At 42.6% G+C, this 20,805-nt stretch overlaps 1 protein-coding gene across 2 annotated transcripts; it reads right to left on the bottom strand.

Moving 5' to 3' along the window:
* Positions 1 to 7,195: 7,195 nt before the first annotated feature.
* Positions 7,196 to 20,540, bottom strand: LOC109993823 (leucine-rich repeat-containing protein 24). Of its 2 annotated transcripts, none has more exons than XM_020646917.3 (8): positions 20,100 to 20,540; positions 17,006 to 17,190; positions 16,823 to 16,909; positions 15,955 to 16,146; positions 15,610 to 15,778; positions 14,580 to 14,842; positions 13,491 to 14,063; positions 7,196 to 10,803 (listed from the first exon to the last, which is right to left on the bottom strand). In XM_020646917.3, the coding sequence occupies exons 2-8, from the start codon at positions 17,171 to 17,173 to the stop codon at positions 10,399 to 10,401; spliced, it is 1,857 nt and encodes a 618-aa protein (XP_020502573.1). In that variant the 5' UTR covers positions 17,174 to 17,190; positions 20,100 to 20,540; the 3' UTR covers positions 7,196 to 10,398. The 2 variants fall into 2 exon arrangements, with proteins under 2 accessions (XP_020502573.1, XP_065812328.1); XM_065956256.1 differs by having other exon boundaries at positions 20,436 to 20,527.
* Positions 20,541 to 20,805: the final 265 nt, after the last annotated feature.

Raw genomic sequence — 20,805 nt, 5'->3', positions numbered from 1 at the left:
ATGAAAAACTGAAACGGATCTGGAAGACTACGGCTAGGAGTGTCCGTGATTTCATGGGGACACTCCCACCAAAGGTCCAATCCTTGCAGAAAGGAAACAAATCTGTTAGTCAGCACTTACAAACTGCCAAGCAGAAAGTGTTGGACATGTTTGAATTAATTCAGGGAGCACAGGTAAGCATGGAGCAAGACACATCGTCAGGATATGACTCTGATCCTGGGCCAAGCCCCTTAAGAGATCAAACAACCCTGCTGAAAAAGCTCAGTAAAGAACCGAGCAGCCAGGATAACCCAAAGACTGAGGAAATAAGTCTAGTTTCCCTGATTTTGACTGTGGAGCCCCGCTCCTTGGGGAAACGCCCCAGTTCTCTGACAACTGTGACACCCTTTCACACCTTCACAGGTTTGAATCACCACATAGGAAGGGGGGTGACTTCTCAGCCCCCAGAGGCAGAGATAACACCAGGCCCCCTCCTGCTACCTGTAGGTTCCCATTGCAGGATTCACGGCTGAGGAATATCCAAACCTCGGATGACTCGGATGGCTCCCTTCTACCCAGAGATCAAAGACTGCGCATAAGGCTCATTGAATCTATGGCACAGGATGTAGAGCGGTTTGATCCAGATAACTCAGACCTCTGCATCGATGATTACCTCGGAGCGATTAACCTGTGTCTCAGTGAGGTACCTGATGCATCCACAAGAGAAAAACTCAGGCTGATATGGAAGACAACTTCCAAGAGTGTCCATAACTTCACGACTACCCTTCAGCCTGAGATCAGATACCAGTACTCTGCGCTCTGCAATGCTTTGCGCCAGGAATACTCCACCTACATTGACCCTGCATCTGCCCTTCTTAGTGCTTTTAGTGTCTTGCACCAGAAGCACAAGGCCCCCAAAGATTATTACTGGCGACTAAGATCTGCATATTTCCAGGGACGTGAGGCTCCAGGTTTGAAAGAGAACCCAACTTTCAAGTCCATCTTCATGCACAATCTCCATGACTGCGTACGTTCAGATGTCACCCTGCATAGTCGTACACATCAGCTTAGTATGAAAGAGATCAAGAGATTCGCACAGGCGGTTTGGCAGACACGCTTACATCACGTGTCACGTGAGGGCAACAAGTTGCCTCGTGCTAGGAATAATAGACCATATCACCGGCAGAATAGAGAACAGAGCCAGGGGGGTGAAGGCGGGACTCAACCACAGAGTAGGTTCCAGCCTGGAGAACTGATCACTACCAGATCCGAACGGAACTCTCAGGATGGCCGTAGCCTGAGACAGAAGGGTAGGTATAACCGGAGTTCCTACGAGCTCCCTAAGAAAGCAAGTTCTGACAGTTCTGCCAGGGAGTTGGAGCGCATGAAAGATGTGGTATGTCAGGGGGTCTCCCTCGCTTACAGAGAACCCGATTCTGACTCCACATAGTAGTGGGGGTGTAGCCTCCATTCTGGAAACACAACAGTGTCACTCTACCGACATGAATGCTTCCTAGTCCCTGTTTTGTGTTTTGACATTGGTAGGGAGACACATAATGTACATGTACATTTACACACCTACATGCCACAAACACCTTCCCACAGGCTTACTCCTGCCCAGGCTAGGAGTTAGCCCACAAATCTACACCTGATACTCTTCTCTTTCTCTCCTCCTCTTGTCTGTTTGTTTCATTTGTTTTGTTAAAGAATGCACCTTGAGTAGCAAAGCTTTGCTAATGCCTATCTTTAGACATAGTTAGACAATCTGCCCAGACTTTGCCTCAGTGTCTGCCCAGACCGAATGCCTCTCAAAATGTATGGACGTTTTGCTCACTAACTATTTGAACATTTGTCTCCTAACACCTGGACTGTTGGCCTATTTGCCCTAAAGACCGCAACCCGCAATCCCATTCTTCAGGACAAAGGGGGGATGTTGGGCCACGCAGGTTTAGGACAGTCAAACAATGGACTTGGGCCTGCACCTCTGAAAAGCCTCATTTGAGTTATTCACTGAGATCACAAAGAGGCCTAAAAGGACTCTTAATCCCAGAATCCCCTGCGGTACTTCACACCTACGCGTGAAGTAAGGGGGGGACCGGAACCTCTCTCTCCTCATTGGAGGGGACCTGAGGTAGACCCCCCATGGAGCAGGCCAGGCTACAAAGCTCCAAGACTTCCATTGTTCTTTCTCTTTCCACGCGCTCGGAGACCCAAGCTCACCTCCTGTTTCCTGCAACAATCTTCCTTTGTTTTAAGTTTTTTTGGCGCGCAGGTAATCCGCGGCCGGCAGTGTTCTAAATTCCGAGCTCGGATTGTCCAGTGAACGCATCTCAGTTTCTCAGAGAGCGTCAGACTATAACAGATTATCAGAAAGATAACGGTCTTATTCCGTCCTGCAACGAAAGGACATCAAAGGACATCTTTCCACTCAACGGAGAACCAACGAAGCTGCTCTTGCCGTAAGGGACCCTTGACATCAGACGCCTCTGCACCAGGACGGAAAGAAGATCTGCTCCATCGCTGGACTCTTTTCCTTCACCAATCGCGGACAAAGCGATTCACAAGTGAGGCTTAATTAGGTGTGGGCAGAATTAGCTTTAGAGAGTGTTTTTAACAATTGTTGATCGAAGCAGAAACTGTAATTTTTATCTTTGTTGGACCGCTGCGCCCTGAGTTTTAACTGTTTAAAACTCTTGTTGTTGTTTCGGACCGCTGCGTCCTATATGTGTTTAGCGTAACAGCGTTATAACTGGGTATTACTCTTCTGATCAGAAAGGCCAGTGTAAGCCGTATTAACTTGAATTCGGCTATTGGTTTGTTTCTGTGAATGAAGGGAATTACTCCGAGTTGTGACACGGGAGTCGGACTGTGATCCGGCCTCTCCAGGCACGCATTTCTCTTTTATTCTCTTTTATTTCCCCTTCTACGAACATACACACACACACATATTCCTGTGCAAACATACGTCTGGGGACTAACTCCACCACCGCGCCATTACGCACGTAGGCCACACACACCCACACACACAGAGATCTATTCACTCGCAGCCATCCAGACGCCTCAGAGACACAGATCGTGTAGGGCCGAACTTGGTCTCTTTTAGACATGAAGGCCACCTGTAGGTCTCTGTTAAGTGTGCGCCATCGGAAGGGCGACCACGTGGGACGAAGTAATCTCTCCCCCCCCTTTTCTCTCCCTTTCATCCACGCACGCACGCACGCACGCACGCACGCACGCACGCACGCACGCACGCACGCACGCACGCACGCACGCACGCACGCACGCACGCACGCAGGTCTTTGTTAGGTTTGCGCCATCGTGAACAACCACGTGGGTACGAAGCCATCTCCCCCCTTTCTTCTTCCCCCTTTCTCTCTCTCTCTCACACACACACACACACACACACACACACACACACACACACACACACACCTACATTCACACCCCTTCCACAAGCCTTTGCTTGATAATGTTTGTTGCTTAGATTAGTTTATAATAGTTATTTGTTTAATTAAGTTCATTGACTTTGGATTGATGTTGCTTTGTTTAAATAAATTCTGTTATAATTTAAGAGAGCAGTTGTTTGTGGTTACTGGTGTATTTGCATTGTGATATAAGCTGGGTACGAAGGCTTTGTGTACGGATTTCACGCCTTCAATTTATTAAATATAGTTATTCACTATTAATAATATTAGTAATTAAATAACTAATTTGAGACTGATTTGAGTGATATTTTGGTTATATTTACCTGATTACAGGTTGGTGCCCCAAATTGAGATTAAACATAGTTTAATTATATTTTATTTATATTATTAATAATTAAGTATAATTATTAAAGAATATAACCAAAGTTGACTTGATACAACTGCAACAGACTTTACCCTGATTTAACTTGTTTGTTTTTTAACGTACGGTCCAAAGACAGAAGACCGCCATGTACAAGGCTTGGGAAAACAGCTACATTTTGACGATGATCTGTGTTTGCAGGGAACCTGCAGCATTTCATTTAAAGTGGTAGTCAACCTAACTACATAACTGATATCTGTGCGACTGTTCTAGTTGACATGAAACAGCGACATGTTTATCTGTTTTAAGAATTAGCCACTCTTGTTATGTTAGCTATGCTACGAGATTAGCAACATGTCACATGTTAGTAGCGGCTGTTATACACTAGATGTTTCAAGACATTACCGTTATTACTCCTTCTATTCTGTCACCCAACAACACAACAAGACCACATTTTAACACGTCTATGTCGCCTACTACCCTCTGGTGGCGATCATGTTTACCTCTAGTTCAGCTTCGTTTTGCCTCCAGCTAATACTGTGACGTAGTTACGTAGGCCCTAAAAGAGTCTATCGGCCGTGTTCTTTTCATTTGGGTTGTGAATTTGTTGTTCTTTGTTTATGTACAATAAAAACCCACCTTTTCTAAAAAAAAAATATATATAACCCCTGTGTCTAATGCCTTCCTGTTTGATCAGCTCTTACTAAATCAAAATTGATTGATTAATTAATTTGTTGTGCGTCCCCTGTGGAGGTTGGGGACATGGAGTTGTCCATTGTGGAAGCAGCTGTTGGCTGCACACTGATTTGTAAACTGTCTGCAGCGATTTGCAATGTTAATCTTTGTGCACACTTTACAAATGTTCAGATTTAAAAATACATGCGCACAAATCAAATCAGTATGCACTTATTTATAAAATCCTTGGGAACAGAAATGCATAGTTGGCTTAGTATGTCTTGAGTAAACTTTCCACGCTCTGAACAAAGAACATTAACACACCTAATACCTTCAAAATCAGGAGGAGCAGCATTCACTTACAAATGTGATGCAGACACAACAATATAAGTGCAACAAAACAATTTAGGAGATGTACCAAAAGCGGGAAAGATAAATAGAAACACTGAGTCATTTGCCCGACAGACTGCTTCAATGTTCCTATCATATGTTCCTGCTTCAATGAGTTTCACCCCTCATGATCTGAGGGGTGAAACTCATGGTTGATTGTATCCGTGAATATGATGTTAAGTGTAAATGGTAAATGGACTTGAACATGTGTAGTATTTTCGTAATCTTCTGACTAGACTCAAAGCTCTTTTACACACACATTAACACCTACACATTCACACCTACACATTCGCACTCTGATGGTATGTCCATCAGTATTAACTCATCCATTCATACACATTCACACACTGATGGTAGAGGCTGCTGTGTAGTGAGACCATCAGAAGTAACTCATCCATTCATACACCCCGTGTGGGGGTGCCTTAAAAGCGCCTACCTTCTCTGGTCCAAACAAATCGAGAGCATTCAGGACCAGAATCTAAAGTTAGAAGGAGGACATACTGGCTGCTGCATTGTTGTCAGAAAAGCCAGCACTTCAACATAGCATGTTTCCTTAATGTCTGATCATATAGTAAGCTCACTTTATAATTTCACTCTCTACACATCTCACTGATTGGTCCTTTAAATGGCCATTATATGATTGAAGGATGTGTGTTAGAACACAAATCTCACCTTCCTGTCTACCCGAAAAACAGGAGAAAAAATGTTTAATTCAAACAAAAAAATTGAGAAAGCTTTAAGATTCCATGGAAAAATGTGGTAGTACTTATACCGTCTAGGATCAGGTTTTAAATAGTAAAATTAGTTATTGAGTTGATAGATCTTAGAGTCAATGCATAAACAAAAATAAAACAACAACTCATAATAATAGAAACTATTATCATGTTAGTAAAGAGGGGTATTATAATCTGCAGTATTTCTCGCATCGCGAAATAAACTTTAATGCATTAGCTTAACCGTAACTACTAATAGATGTTTCAAAAATAAAGATATGAATAAATGAAAAATTGAAATCGTATAAAAGGTAACTGGGATTAATTATGATCATGAATGAAGTTACTGATCAAGAGTGGTATGATTTGCTGCGGTAAAATCAACATAATCAACGCTAAGAAATTTGAAAACTTTTGTTAACTAAAAAAAAATGGAATTTGGATTTATTTGGATCAGAGAGCTCATTAACCATTTGTTATACAATTGTATTTGCTGTGGTCTCACAGGCAACATAGTTCGTAGTTCGACTCTGACTCGGAAACTTTCTCCGTGGGGTACATCCCTGCTGATGTTTATGTAAACAGCATACTGTATCACGTCGTACAAGACCTGGCCTTGGTCTCTGGGTGTCCCAAGTACTCATCGCAATGAGTGCAGTAGAAAGTACGACGTCAGATTTTCTATGGCATTTGGTATTTGCCGGGAGTTTGCACCCGTGCCTGCTGTTGTCCGGTAGGTTAAGGGCTCAGATGGATCTCAAATTGCAAATGTGTCCAAGAAAAAACTTTGACAACTTCTGCCTAAACTACTGCCGTTTGAAATTGATTAAAAATAATCGCCTTAGAATAGAAGTAAGCAGATTGAAACAAGACCAACTCTTCCTTTTAAATCTGGTTAAATTGATTTGAATTATTTGGTTTTTAATTCAATTTCACTCTTGAACATTAGCAACATTTCATGTTTCGATAAGAAGCTAGACTTTAGTAAGAAGAATTGACTATAAAAAGTAGAACATGCATAGAATGATGTCTGAGTCAGCTTTTCATTGAGTGATACCATAAGTCACACAAATTAATAGGAGCTTTTTTTGTTTGTGTTTGTGTAGCTTAAATCACCACTGGTTGAAAATCTGAGTATGCTTGTTCATCATATTAAAAAAATAAATTTGGAGTTTTTTTTAGTTTTTTTTGCCTAAAATGTTTTAGTCTAAGGTTGCTCGTACTTAGATCGCCTATTGGACGATATGATAGGAAGTGGACATCTCCACCTTTTACCAATCGATCCACTGTACGAAAATCTGTTGTATAAACTTATTTTAAAAGAATTATTCTATCAATGTAAAAATATGAATACTAAGTAGACCGGGATAATCTTACGTGCCCATTTCAAGTATGGCTTTTGAGTATTGCTGTGTCCCTTCACCATCAGATTATTTCTGTTGGATCAGAAAATAAAAATTAGACATTAGATGTTGTTGTTGACATGTGATGTTGTTGTGTCTAATGTTTGTGATGCCACCGGGACTGAGACAACCACTAATGACGTCTCACTGACCACTGTGCAGCCGTGAGCGTTATATAAGTGAAGGATTGAGCATAGCACCCTACAAGAAACTAATCTTTGTTTAAAAGAAATTCACTTAGACAAATGCTTTATTTTTTACAGTTGTTTTTAATAATGAAAAAAACAAAACATATCCATAAGAAGAAATGTACTTTCTATCTGAACTATGAACAATGGAGTCATGATCTGTCTGAATATGGCACCAAACTAAGATACGTTCAAATAAAAGGCAACGAAAAGATCCATTTAAAAATAGCAGATGCACATCGTTTTATCAGTCTGTTTTCTGTGTGCAATGTTTCTGTAGATATGTATGTATGTACATATATACTCACACATACATATGCCTGGTATTATCGTTCTTGTTGTACCGTCCTGTTCAATTCAACACACTGAGTAAATAAAAGTCCATAGAATAAGAATGAAACTGATTTTCATCTTGTGTGTTTATTGTCCTTCGATTTGTATTCTCAGTGTCTTAGAGTTAAGCGTTGGCCTCTCTCAGGGATAAAAAAGAACCCTTGAACCTTGAAACTTGTCCACTGACCAATGAGAGAACTAGTAAACCTTACTGTAATTATCATTTCAGCAGTACCCTGGCAGGGAAAATAGTCCCAATATTTAAACATTTAAAGGAAGAATGTGCGACATGTTCCACATAAATATATCATAGATCAAGTATATCCTGTGTAAATGTGTCTCTGAGTCATAACTGTCTACAATGAGTGAGAAGCTCAAATCCCGCTGGCCAACAGCCAGCTCCTCCCCTTGTGTATAAACGCTGTTTTAGTCAAGAACTAGAGAGAAGAAGAACATACTCACTGATTATTTGGATGATAGTAAGAGTTTTTAGATCACGCTCTTTCTGTGTCAGTTTACATGAAATGTGAAGCTAAAAGCTAACTAAAGAGCGCTAACATTAGCATGCTAACACAACACTGCAGGACACAGGTGATTGCAGCTCGAGCAAAGTGGCTTACTCTTAATGGTGCTTAATTTTGGTGCGTTCTAATTCATAACTCCTTCATATGAACGAGTGGAGAGGGGTTGGAGGTGTGCCTCTGGAGGAGAGCGGAGGCTTCAGTATGGAGGAGGTGTGGCCAAACAGCAGTTTGTTTTGGTTTCATGCTGGGGCACATTCTTCCTTTAATGACAGGTTGTAAGTTGAGGAGAAAAAACAGGATATGCATACTTCATCCTTTTATAATTTCTGATGTGATTGTGACCCTTAATGAAACATGACTGCCTTAAGGAAAAAGTCATTCACACACTCATGGTAAGTACTCCTCAGTCGGATCCAGGGACGTGTCCAGTGTCCAACTGGGGTTGTCCCCCTTTGGCACTGACTTATGCAGGGGGGGCATGATGTCTGGGGGCACACATGCACATTAATTGAACTTTTTGACCCTTTCTATCCTCACTAATGATCTGTACTCATATGTAACACATTTTTGCGACATATCAATCTTCTTAGCTTGATTCTTTAGGGACTCAAAAACAAAGATGTGCAAAATCTCAAATTAAAGTTCTTAGAAAAGCATGAAAACTCTTGTGAGCTCTCTAACTTACAAAAATACCTTTATTGACAATAAAGTCCATTTTACGTTTGACAGTGTACACACAGTTTTTCCCTGGAAATGTTTATGGTAAGAGAAGCAAAGTTTTTATTTACAAATGAAAGTATGACCATGGGCCTGTTGAAATCAGCCAGAATAGTTGATTTGTACTTAAGTCCCGCCTCTGATTAGGAAAATAGCCAATCATAGATCTGTATTTCTGGTTGGAACCTGAGGTGGCCAATCAGATTTCAAGGGGGCCCATCAATCAATCAATCAATTTTTATTTGTATAGCGTCAACTCATAACAAGTGTTATCTCGAGACACTTGACAAAAAGCAGGTAAAATACCTTACTCTTTGTCTTTTAACATTACAAAAGAGCAGGTAAAAAGACCTTACTCATTGTTATGCTACAAAAAGCAGGTAAAAGACCTTACTTATTGTTATGTTACAAAAAGCAGGTAAAAGACCTTACTCATTGTTATGCTACAAAAAGCAGGTAAAAGACCTTACTTATTGCCCATGCCACCCCTGGCCACCCATCTGGACCCGCCCCTGATCAGAACGTCTTAGGCCATTTCTTCTTTCTTCACTCAGTCATTCTTTGTTGCTTTGGCTCTAGCCGTGTATTTGATGAATTTCTTAATCATCATAGTTTACTCATATTGACACACAAGGATACAGATGATGCTACTGGCCCTGCCATGAAAAAGACCAATATAGTGATACTAATCATTTATATTGGCCTAACGCTGATATTTTAATTTCTATGTCCTTTTCTTATTTCACTTCTAGTGAACAGAGCTTATTTTGTTTATCTCACTTTATATGACTTTCTGCCACCTCAAAAGTCGGCCTTCTGCTCTGACTTAACAGTTTGACATTCTTTCATACGAAACCCTCTACACTGCCTGATTCTGTCTCACATCTGGATTTAAAGACACAGGTGTAGCCAGGGTGTGAGCCCACCAGCTCTATGAAACCAGGAATCAGATGTCAGGCTCAGAGAGAACTAGCTAACCCCAGAGACACCGAGTGTGTGCATGTGTGATTCTGTAACTTGACAGGATGTTAATCAGAAAAGTTCAGATTGAAGATAACAAAAATGTCCATCCTTTGTGATGCCCAACATGCTCACTTACATAGAAACAGTCCCAGCATCTCTGCGTTTCTCTGGGATGTTTACAACGGCCTGCAGAGTCTGAGAGTAAATGAAAACAAGTCAAGATATAAATAACAATAATAAAACACACAAAGGTTCTCTCATGCGCCTGATCGAGATGATTCCATTATTTCATCCTCATTAATACTTGCCCAAATAACCAGCGATCTTTGTGTGAGTCTTGATGTTTACTCTTGTACAGTAACGATGGTGGAAGGGTTGTAGTAGCCGATCCAGATGTTCATGTACAGGGAAGTTTAGTTATGAGCAGCTCAGCAAATACCTGAGTCCAACTAAAATAACCTTTGAGTGTTTTGGCTTTCAAAAGCCAGTCAACCCAGCAGCCTACACTCCACTGACATGTGGTGTAAAGGTCATATTGTCAATGTCATTGAAAGTAGCAGGGCTAGTGACTGAATAAACCAGAGTGCTCCTTCTGTCAGGTGTGAAAACCTTCTCCAATAAGAGTGGATAAGTCAGTTACTGGATTCCTGCAGCGGCACCCTGACTTTCCTTTGGTAGATACTGTCTTACACAAACAATCTATGTTGCAGTGGATTCCCTCCCCTTTTCAGCAGTGGATTTCATAAGCAATCTGAGAGTCCATGAACAGGCCTGTGTGATTGAGAAACATCCCTTCAGCTTCTGAAGTGATCACAGGCTCCGCCTCCCCTCCCTCTCCCGCCATTCTCCTCATGGTCCGTATGTCTCCTTCCTGCTGCTGCTGTTTGTTGGGGGCGAGAGTGGGACTCATGGTCTGGCCTGCCCCTGAGGAGAGGGTGTGGCTGGAGGTGTCAGATGGAGCGGGGCAACCGAGGTTAGTGGTGGACACAGCTGTGGGCGGAGCAGGAGGCAGCACAGGCTTGGCCCTGTTGAGAACGTACATCTCATGGCCCCGCTCGTCACGGTACTCCTCCAGCTGGGCAAAGGTGGTGGGGCCATCAGAGTAGTCGTTCACGTACAGGATGCTCTCCTCCTGCGGTTACAAATTCACCTTTATCACTTACAGGGTACAGTTACATACAAAACAATACAGAAAATACATTTTAATAGTTTACAACTGTACTGAACGGCAGTAGCAGTTTTCCCTGTCCATTTCCCCTCCTACTCACAAAGTAAGGGGGACATTTCCTGTCTAAATCTGTTTTACAGTGTTCTTGTATCATATGTGTTATTTCCTAAAAGCCTAAACAGAGACACAGACTGAAAATTAGCCATGGCTAGAAGTCCTGTATACATTGTGGCAGCTGTGGCTCAGGTGGTAGAGTCGTCGTCTCTCAACCAGAAGGTCAGGGATTTGATCCCCAGCTCCTGCAGCAACATGTCTGATGTGGCCTTGGGCAAGACACTTAACCCCAAGTTGTTCCAGCTGCTTTGTCAGTGGTGTATGAATGGATGAGTTAATACTGATGGACTCTTTACAGAGCAACCTCTACCATCAGTGTGTGTGAATGTGTATGAATGGATGAGTTAATACTGATGGACTCTTTACTCAGCAGCCTCTACCATCAGTGTGTGAATGTGTATGAATGGATGAGTTAATACTGATGGACTCTTTACTCAGCAGCCTCTACCATCAGTGTGTGAATGTGTATGAATGGATGAGTTAATACTGATGGACTCTTTACACAGCAGCCTCTACCATCAGTGTGTGAATGTGTATGAATGGATGAGTTAGTACTGATGGACTCTTTACACAGCAGCCTCTACCATCAGTGTGTGAATGTGTATGAATGGATGAGTTAATACTGATGGACTCTTTACACAGCAGCCTCTACCGTCAGTGTGTGAATGTGTATGAATGGATGAGTTAATACTGATGGACTCTTTACTCAGCAGCCTCTACCGTCAGTGTGTGAATGTGTATGAATGGATTAGTTAATACTGATACTCTTTACTCAGCAGCCTCTACCATCAGTGTGTGAATGGATGAGTTAATACTGATGGACTCTTTACGCAGCAGCCTCTACTATCAGTGTGTGAACATTTAAGTGTGACCTGTGGTGTAAGGGCACGGTCACACTGGCAATCTGTACCGTGCTGTATTGAAGCACGATTGCCCCCCCCCTCTCCTCCCCAGTCCCCCGCTGACCTTCACGGCCTGCGGTCAGACTGCTCCAAAACAAACCAGGCATATGCACACTAACCTCTTCTAGATAACTTCGTAATACAGCACATGCATTATGGCTTTATGCTATTATGAAGCGTGTTTACAAACACACAGACTCGAAAAATAAATAAATAAAGGGACGCATAGTCGAGTCCGTGTCTGCACATCGGAGAAAAAAACAGAGAACGTGAACGGTACTTTACTGACTCTGTGTCTTATTTTCTGTCACTTTAATCAGATACAGCCATAAAAAAATAAAAAAATAAAAGATACGTGCAGCCAAGTCCGCACATCGGAGAACATGACAGCTACTTTGTGTCTTTCCTTTGAGTCATGTTAGTCAGATACAGACAGAACACTCTCTATATTAAAGGCTGTCTACGTTGTGTACTCGTGCTTGTACTTGTGCATGAACTATACCGTGCCAAAGCACACCTCTCCTCATGCCAGGGCCGAGGAAGTGTACTGAGCCTGAGCATGGAGCGGTCCCACTGGTCAAACTAATTGGACTTTAGGGGTAAAGCGTGCTTAGGCACGGTACAGATTGCCTCGTGTGACCACGCCCTATAAGAGCTTTGAGAAAAGAAATATACACGCAAGTCCATTTAACATTTACATTACATCTGTTGCACCTTAATTAGATGTAACAGATGCATACATGTTCTTTACAAATAAACTGATAGACCTCCTGATTAATTACGAACCATCCAGACCGCTCAGGTCGTCTGGGACAGGTCTGCTCTCTGTCCCCAGAGTCAGAACCAAACACGGAGAAGCAGTGTTCAGTTTCTATGCTCCTTATATCTGGAACAAACTCCCAGAAAACTGCAGGTCTGCTGAAACTCTCAGCTCTTTTAAATCCAGGCTGAAGACACACCTGTTTACAGGTGCCTTTCATTTTTGAAACTTTTAACTCTTTTTATACTTTTACTTTATTTATTTCAATTCATTTCATTTGAATTATTTTCATTTAAACATATTTTCAAATTTAATAATTTCAGTGATTTTTAATCACTTTCCTCTGTCATGATGCTTTTTGATTTCTTGTGTGAAGCACTTTGAGTTGCCTTGTTGTTGAAATGTGCTTCATAAATAAACTTGCCTTGCCTTGATAGATAAATAAATAAACATACATTTATACTTATATGTATATTTACAGGTGCAATCACTTTTTGTAAATTGTGCAATATTCATCTATAGGATTTTAATAATAGAATCAGCAACACCTTAAGTGTAAATAATGTATATCAAAACAATAGTAGCTGTTAGTGATATATATGTAGCCTATATTATTATTGTGTAGACTGCGTAGAGATTCAGTGCAACAAGTTAAAGTCGTGCATACTAAATCTAAATGGCCTGAACACCTTCTGATGTGCACACGGCTGCAGGAACATACCATCAAAAATCAATCAAAAGTCTGTGGCACACTGAAAATAACTTTACTGTATTTTTATTGTGAGGGAACAATGTGTTTCGCCTGTAGCTTCCTCAGGTTCTCTCAGCCCTGTGCTTTAAAATATGCTAATAAGTATTTAACATCAGACACACACCTTCTCAGCTTGCTCCGCTTCCTTATCTCGTTGGTGATGTCGGCTGTAAATCATGGCGACCAGCAGCAGAGCGGTCAGTGACAGCAGGGAGATGCCCACAGCTATAGCAGTCTGAGTAGCGGCTCCCAAAGCGCTGAAGGCCATGCTGCCCAGAGCATACAGCGGCTCCCGGCTCACATCTGAGCCTACAGCAGGACCGTGGCTCCTTAACCTGGGCCAGGCTGGGGAGTAGGCCGAGGACACCTGAGACCATGATGCCCAGATGGAGGATGAAGAGGAAGAGGAAGTAGATGAGTTGATGGCAAGCTGAAAGGTCACCCTGGCCACGCCCCCTGCATTCCAGGCTTCACATTCATAGAAACCTGCGTGAGCCACAGTCACATTACTGAGAAACAGCATTCCACTGCCGGTGTCGGGGTCGAAGCGCTCGCCCTCAGTCTTCTGAAGACTGACTCTTGCCTCCTCAGAAGGCTCCTCGGCTCTGCCTCCTCCAGCTGCCCCAGCACCCAGCTCATGAACCAGGCCGCGAGGAGAGAGCACCACTTTACCCTGCGATGCCTTCTTCCAGGTCACCTGCAGAGAGGTTACAGGTTACATGGTCAATGGTCAGCTCAGTGTTCTAGAGAGTATCACTACAATCACCAACTAGAAAACCTAGATTTAAAATAACTACAAATGTCCAATATTCAGGAGACATTAATGTAAACTGAAACTTCATTGAATGAAAGTCAGATCTTTTAAAGGGGCTTACCCATCTATATTTGAGTGTAACTAATGATGCATTACTTTAAAAGTTCAAAGGTCAGATGCTCTTAAAGGGGAAGTTCACATATTAAAGTCTGGTGTCAATGTGAATGTTGAAACAGAGTTGCCAGCTTAAGTCATTCATTTTTTGGGAGGCTCATTACAAAACAACACCTTATTTCTCTTTATGTTGGGTTTTATTTTTACCCGACACCCTCTACCTCATCATTAATGAAGCCACAACGACTTCTGTTACTCACATCAGAATTTCTCTCAGAGCCCTTACATTTGAAAATCCAAAAAGAGCGATTAACCATGAGATGATTCTATGCTAACTATCCTTACCTGTGGCCGAGGGTATCCAGAAGCATGGCAGGACACCCTGAGGCTCTCTCCCAGGCGCACAGCTAGCCTCCTGGGCTCCAGCTGCACCAGTGGAGGGATACATACCAGGCTGTTGAGGGGGACCTCCACCAGGCTAAGGTGGGAGAGGCGTGGTGGCTCGGTGCAGACCAGCCGACGCTCTGCAGAGCTGAGCAGCCTCTGGCCCTCCTCATCAATCCAGCTTCTCAGCCAGTGGAGAGCACAGTCACAGCGCCAGGGGTTGTCTACAGCAGAGCAGAGGACAGGAGGTTAGGATGAAGCCACTACATGCTGAATCAAGCCATTCAGTATCCATGGAGACAGTGAATAAGAAATCTCTCATACAAGGCAGATAACTGATATGACAGATAAAAGGTAATTTTTTAAAACTAGCATGATTTTGAAAGTAGCATTCCCTCAGTGCACCATCTACACCCACCCCACTCCCCTCTGTACTCCCTCTAAAGCCACGCCCCCTCACTTACATGGACGAGAACCGTTGCTCCAGAACTGGACCTCAGCTCATCTCTTGCATTGTGTAGAAACTACGTCGTCTCATGTCTCATTCAGCGGTAAGTAAACACTAAACTTTATCATAATACATGTAAAAAAAAACTTCACTATTTTACTTCTCACAACGGACAACGATAGACTCACAGTGTAAACTCTGTCATCAGTGACGCTCTTTGAGTGTGGGCTAGAGCACGCAAGAGGTAGAGAGTGAGCAAGGAGACATGGAGGCGTGTGATTGGTTCATCAGATTGGTACCTCGTGGCAGGCATTGGTTAAAGTTTTTACAGACTTACAACTGCTACAGATGACGGATTCTCTTTGTTCCTTTTTCAGAGAACATGAGTTATTAATTTCTGTCAGGACCTAAAGACAATTTCAACCAAATTCTTACAAAGTGGATCTGGAGAAAATGACCAACCTTGTCTTTAAGGTGAACATAGAGACAAATACTTTTGACTACATACACAAACCCTTCAGGAAGAGGACTGACATGTCTCACCTGTGATGCGCAGGACCTGCAGGCTGACCAGAGGCCGCAGAGTTGCAGGGCCGATAGTATGAAGATTATTCCTGCTCAGGTCCAGCAGAGCCAGAGAGCTCAGACCAACCAGAGCCTGGTCCGCCAACATCTCTATACTGTTATGCTGTAAATGGAGCTCCTGCAGACGCTGCAGAGACATGGGGGGGGGGTCTTATTATTTATCAAGATTTTTTTTAGATATGAGGAAACATCAGTGCCATCAGATAACAGTACAGAAAATGTATCTCCCATAACTCTGTGGGAATCATTCTTTTAAACATGAAAAATGAAAATGTATAGACATCATCATGCAACATGTCTTACCTGTAAGCCACGGAAGGTGTAGTCGAGCAGGCGTGTGATGTCATTTCCTGCTAGGTAAAGAATGCGGAGATGTTCAAGTCCCTGAAACATGTCCGCTTTCACCAGGTGGATCCGATTCCCATTCAGAGCCAGCTCCAACAAGTGAGCCTGGTTCTGGAAAGAGCCAGGCTCCACCGCTGAAATAGTGTTGTTCTGGAGAAGAAGGAGCATGAGGAGTGAAAACCACAATCTTTCCCTTCATTATTACTCAGGACCTGCAGGGACATGATAAACACTACATATACACAGAAAACATTACCTTAAGGTAGCATGGTGAAGGACTCATCGTTCTTTTTGTTCCTCCAAACACCATAAACTGTTTCTATAACTTATAGATTAAGTGAACTCCAACACCTTTACATATCAAAACCTGTTTCAAGGGGTGGATACAGAAGTCAGGCTCTTGAGGAGAAGGAGCTCCCCAAACCTTCAGCGAGGCTATCTGGCACTACCACCACTCGATGTCCCTGACGCCCAGCCATCACCATCAGACTGTGTCGTCCAGGAACGTGAGGAATACATATTATCCCATATGCTCTGTTTTAGAGACAAACTGGCGCTATAATGATTGATTGATAATAATTGATTTGAATAAGGCCTTTAGAGTCTCTGGGCGAGCTGTGTGATAGAAGAAAGCGTCTTCAAGTGCTGAGTTTTATTCAACACTGTTAGGGTTACACACCTACAATTTAAAAATGATACAATTCTTTGCTTCATCAAACATGGCAGAATGATAACACTAAAAATTAAACAGTAGATTCACAAATCCTTGATTCTCATGCAGAGCGAGTTCTTCAAAGCTGTAGCTTCAGGTGTGTTCATTCTTTACCTGAAGGTACAAGTAGTGCAGGTACCTCAGCAGAGTGAGGTCCTGTCGACGGATCTGGCCAATCACATTATCCTGGAGGAAAACAGTCTAGATAGAAAGATAGAAGGAAAGAAAACGAGATGAAGAGAGACCATGACATAAACATCTGTAGCACTGTCAGTGGACATCCTACACTGAGCCTACCTGTGTAGATGGAGGAACGTGTTTGGGGATGTCCTTTAGGCCGGTGGAGCCACACTCCACAGTGAGGCTATAGCATCGACAGCTCACAGGGCAGGAAGGAGACGCTCGAGCAGGAGTTTGAAGGGAGAGGAGGATCACAGAGAGAAGAAGCACTAACAACACTGCCATCACTCCAAAGGACAGGACTGTGGATGAGAAGAGAGCAGTCCACCATCAGAATCAACAGCTAAGCTAATAAAGAAGACTGCATGCTATCACCACAACGACACCAGCTCAGAGGACACAGTGTAGGTAATACATGGAATGAATCTGTGAATAACAACCCAACAAAGCTGCAGCATCATGAATACCAAAATGTAATCATAACATTTTCTTTTCTTCAAAGTGTTTTTGTGATTATTTTTTCTCTCATCAATATCGGTATCTGCCCCATGAATCCATATCGGTTAGGACCAAATCAAAATGTCTGACTGAGCTCAAAAGAAGTTGAGTGTTATCTAGTGTGTAACTAGTGTTATCTCTGAATCAAGGTGCAGATAAATGGCTCCTTATAGAGAACTGTAAAGTAAATGTGATGCAAGAGCAGCTTAGAGGAGGATCAAGTCTGGAATGCACTTCACTGTCACAATCCAAATATTGAAAACTCTACTAGAGTCGGTTGTCCCCAGCTTTAAAAAAAAATATATATATGTACTTTTTGAATACTTTATTAATCACTAAGGGTAGTTCTGGTTTACACTTGAGACAAGATGCTTCTCACACTCATAGACCTGAGGAGAGATGTCAGAGTGGGGCTGCTACACACAGGGAGCGCACCAGAGCCATTGGGGATTCGGTGCCTTGCTCAATGGCATCTCTACCAACCTCCATATTATGGTCCACATCGGGACTTGAACCAGTGACCCTCCAGTTCCCTACCCAAGTCCCATACGGACTGAGCTACTCCCGCCGCTTCTGCAGGTCTATGTCCAATGTTAATACTGATGGACTCTTTACTCAGCAGCCTCTACCATCAGTGTGTGAATGTGTATGAATGGATGATTTAATACTGATGGACTCTTTACACAGCAGCCTCTACCATCAGTGTGTGAATGTGTATGAATGGATGAGTTGATACTGATGGACTCTTTACACAGCAGCCTCTACCATCAGTGTGTGAATGTGTATGAATGGATGAGTTGATACTGATGGACTCTTTACACAGCAGCCTCTACCATCAGCGTGTGAATGTGTCTGAATGGATGAGTTCATACTGATGGACTCTTTACACAGCAGCCTCTACCATCAGTGTGTGAATGTGTAGGTGTGACGTGCGGTGTAAAAGCCCTTTAAGGAGTCAGAAGACAAGAAAGAATTGTACGAACTCCATTTAGCATTAACTTGAGACTTTGAATGACTGTCACCATTGGAAACATCTCTGCTTTGAGGGATTGACTAGAACATGAGAATTCATCATCAAGGACTTTTCTTTGTCTCTTTGTACGGTCGGATGCCTGCACTTCTCTCACTAAATATTGTGTTCAGCATTCTTCAACAAAGCAGAGACTTGTAATACTTTCACTAAGAACTATTATCTGACATAAGCTTACATTTTAAAAAGACTGAAGAGACTTTAAATCCTAATGAGCCAGACTATAAAAATGACATCAGAACAGGAATGTGAAACAGAGTTATCCAACGTTTACACAGAATGACATCCCTTCATTTGAGTCATAGAAAAGGTTTGAAGTGAAGATCGTGTTATATGAAAACTTAACAGGCGCATGAGGAGAAAGCATTCTGTACGACACAAAGATGGAGAAGGACGTGTCACATTCCTCCTTTTACACACTGATAGCAAAGCAGCGAGGCAAGGTGGCAGCCTGCCTGACATTATCGATCCAAACACATTCACACACATTAATATGGTGATCGTGATGCACTTTGGGGTTTTATGTCTTGCTCAAGGACACTTTGGCATGTAGACTGCAGCGGCTGAACTAATCCAGTATTTTGAGGACAAGATGCTCTAGCCTTCTCCTCCTGCCCTCAGAAAAGGAAAACATATACAGTAGTTATGTATTACACTAAGCCAGACCCAATCTGCAGAATAAAGAATCAGATAAGATGGATAAATGAGAGGAAACATTTCTGTCTTATTTTAACAATTTGGCATTTTGTCCAATACACTCCGTGGTCGGTTTACAGGTTTTGTGTTATTTATTTCAGTTTGTCGTTGTTTTATTGTTGATGGTGATGAATGGGAACACATTATTTTAAATGTGTTTAAGGTATTGTGAAGCACAGCTTTTGTTATCAGGGAGGACAAACAATAGAAACCACTCTGACTGAAGAGCACAATGATGAACATACAGTAGACCTATAACTGAATCCATACCTCTTCAAAACATATCCACGGTGTTGTATGTGTGTGTGCTGTGTATTTACCATTGGCTGGATCTGGTGTTGTGTACGTGTGTGTGCTGTGTATTTACCAGTGAGTGGATCTGGTGTTGTGTACGTGTGTGTGCTGTGTATTTACCATTGGGTGGATCTGGTGTTGTGTATGTGTGTGTCCTGTGTATTTACCAGTGAGTGGATCTGGTACATTTATAGCTTCATCGTCTTACAGAAACATGGCTAATATAATCTCTAACACATGACATCATCTGCCCTCTTACAAAATGAATTACAACCCAATAATGTCTAGTTCTGTCAGGTCCAGTACTGGGTGTAGCCCTGATGGGAGAATATGTTCTACACTATGCAAACCTGACAGACATACGACCAACTACAACAAGCATACTGGACTAAAGCCATGTCCCGTTTGATGTCGGTTTTTTAAAAAGCAGTTTCTACAACTACAGCACGTATTATCGTGATATATGAAGTGGCTAAATATCCAGCGGTGCTGCAGGCCATTCCACCTCAGACTGAGCCCACCACACACAACAACAGTAAACAAAAGCCTATAAGACCAATGCACTTCAAGTCCATCAGTACTTCCTGTATGATCCCGGTGCAGAAATGCCAAAACGTTACAGCTGCTTTCTGTTCATCAACGGAAACGGTGAATAATAGGAGGCTGTAATAATCAAGATTGTATTGTTGTTACCTGGCTTGTGAGAGCTAGATGATCCTCCGACAGTGACGTTTGTTCTGCAAGACGCCTTCTTCTCTCCTCTCGTTTATGATCCTTAATATTCAAATGAATCTGTCGTTTTGAAAATGAAGCTCCCGACATGTGAAAGCGGAATAGCCGCTGGTGGATGATGTCTGTGTGCGCAGAGCACCGCGGGCCCTCTGCACAGAGGAGGACCGATGGAAACAGAAGGTGGTCAAGCAGTGAGCAGTGCACATCAGGTGTGACGCTGGACTCTGTCGCACTGACTGTAGACCGTGGTGAAATCAGGTGTCTGTGTTAAATCCCATCACCCAGCTGTTCACTCACCCCTCTCCCACTGCATCCTCTCATCCAATTATCCCACGCCGCTACTGCTGCTGCTGCTGCTCCTAAGGACCACAGTCAAGTCAACGTCACTCTCAAGCAGAGGCCAGAAAACCACTTCCGCCGCTCGTCGTTCAGAATAAAAGCTTCATCAACCTAGTTGATCAAATTGATATTTATAAAATAATTCATTTAATTCGACTCCTTCTGGATTTAAAAAACAATAATAATTCTTTTAGCTTGTAAGTAATGTAGGATGAAGCTTTTTGCATTTTTGAATTGGGGAAGCATATTGTCAGAGGGTTGCCCTGAGGGTTGACAAACTTAAACCAAAGCAGTGGCTGAGACCAGAGACGCTACCCCCTGCCACAGG

Source organism: Labrus bergylta, chromosome 6 (genome assembly GCF_963930695.1).
Source record: "Labrus bergylta chromosome 6, fLabBer1.1, whole genome shotgun sequence".
Taxonomy (NCBI): domain Eukaryota; kingdom Metazoa; phylum Chordata; class Actinopteri; order Labriformes; family Labridae; genus Labrus; species Labrus bergylta.
This window is presented reverse-complemented; position numbering and strand designations above follow the sequence as displayed.

Bases quoted from the DNA above. Each gene is read 5' to 3' on its own strand.
- LOC109993823 (XM_065956256.1), bottom strand. The intron at 15,779-15,954 runs GTAAGACATGTT...ATGTCTCTGCAG, and splicing joins ACACCTTCCGTGGCTTACAG to CGTCTGCAGGAGCTCCATTT. The intron at 14,064-14,579 runs GTAAGGATAGTT...ACCTCTCTGCAG, and splicing joins CTGGATACCCTCGGCCACAG to GTGACCTGGAAGAAGGCATC.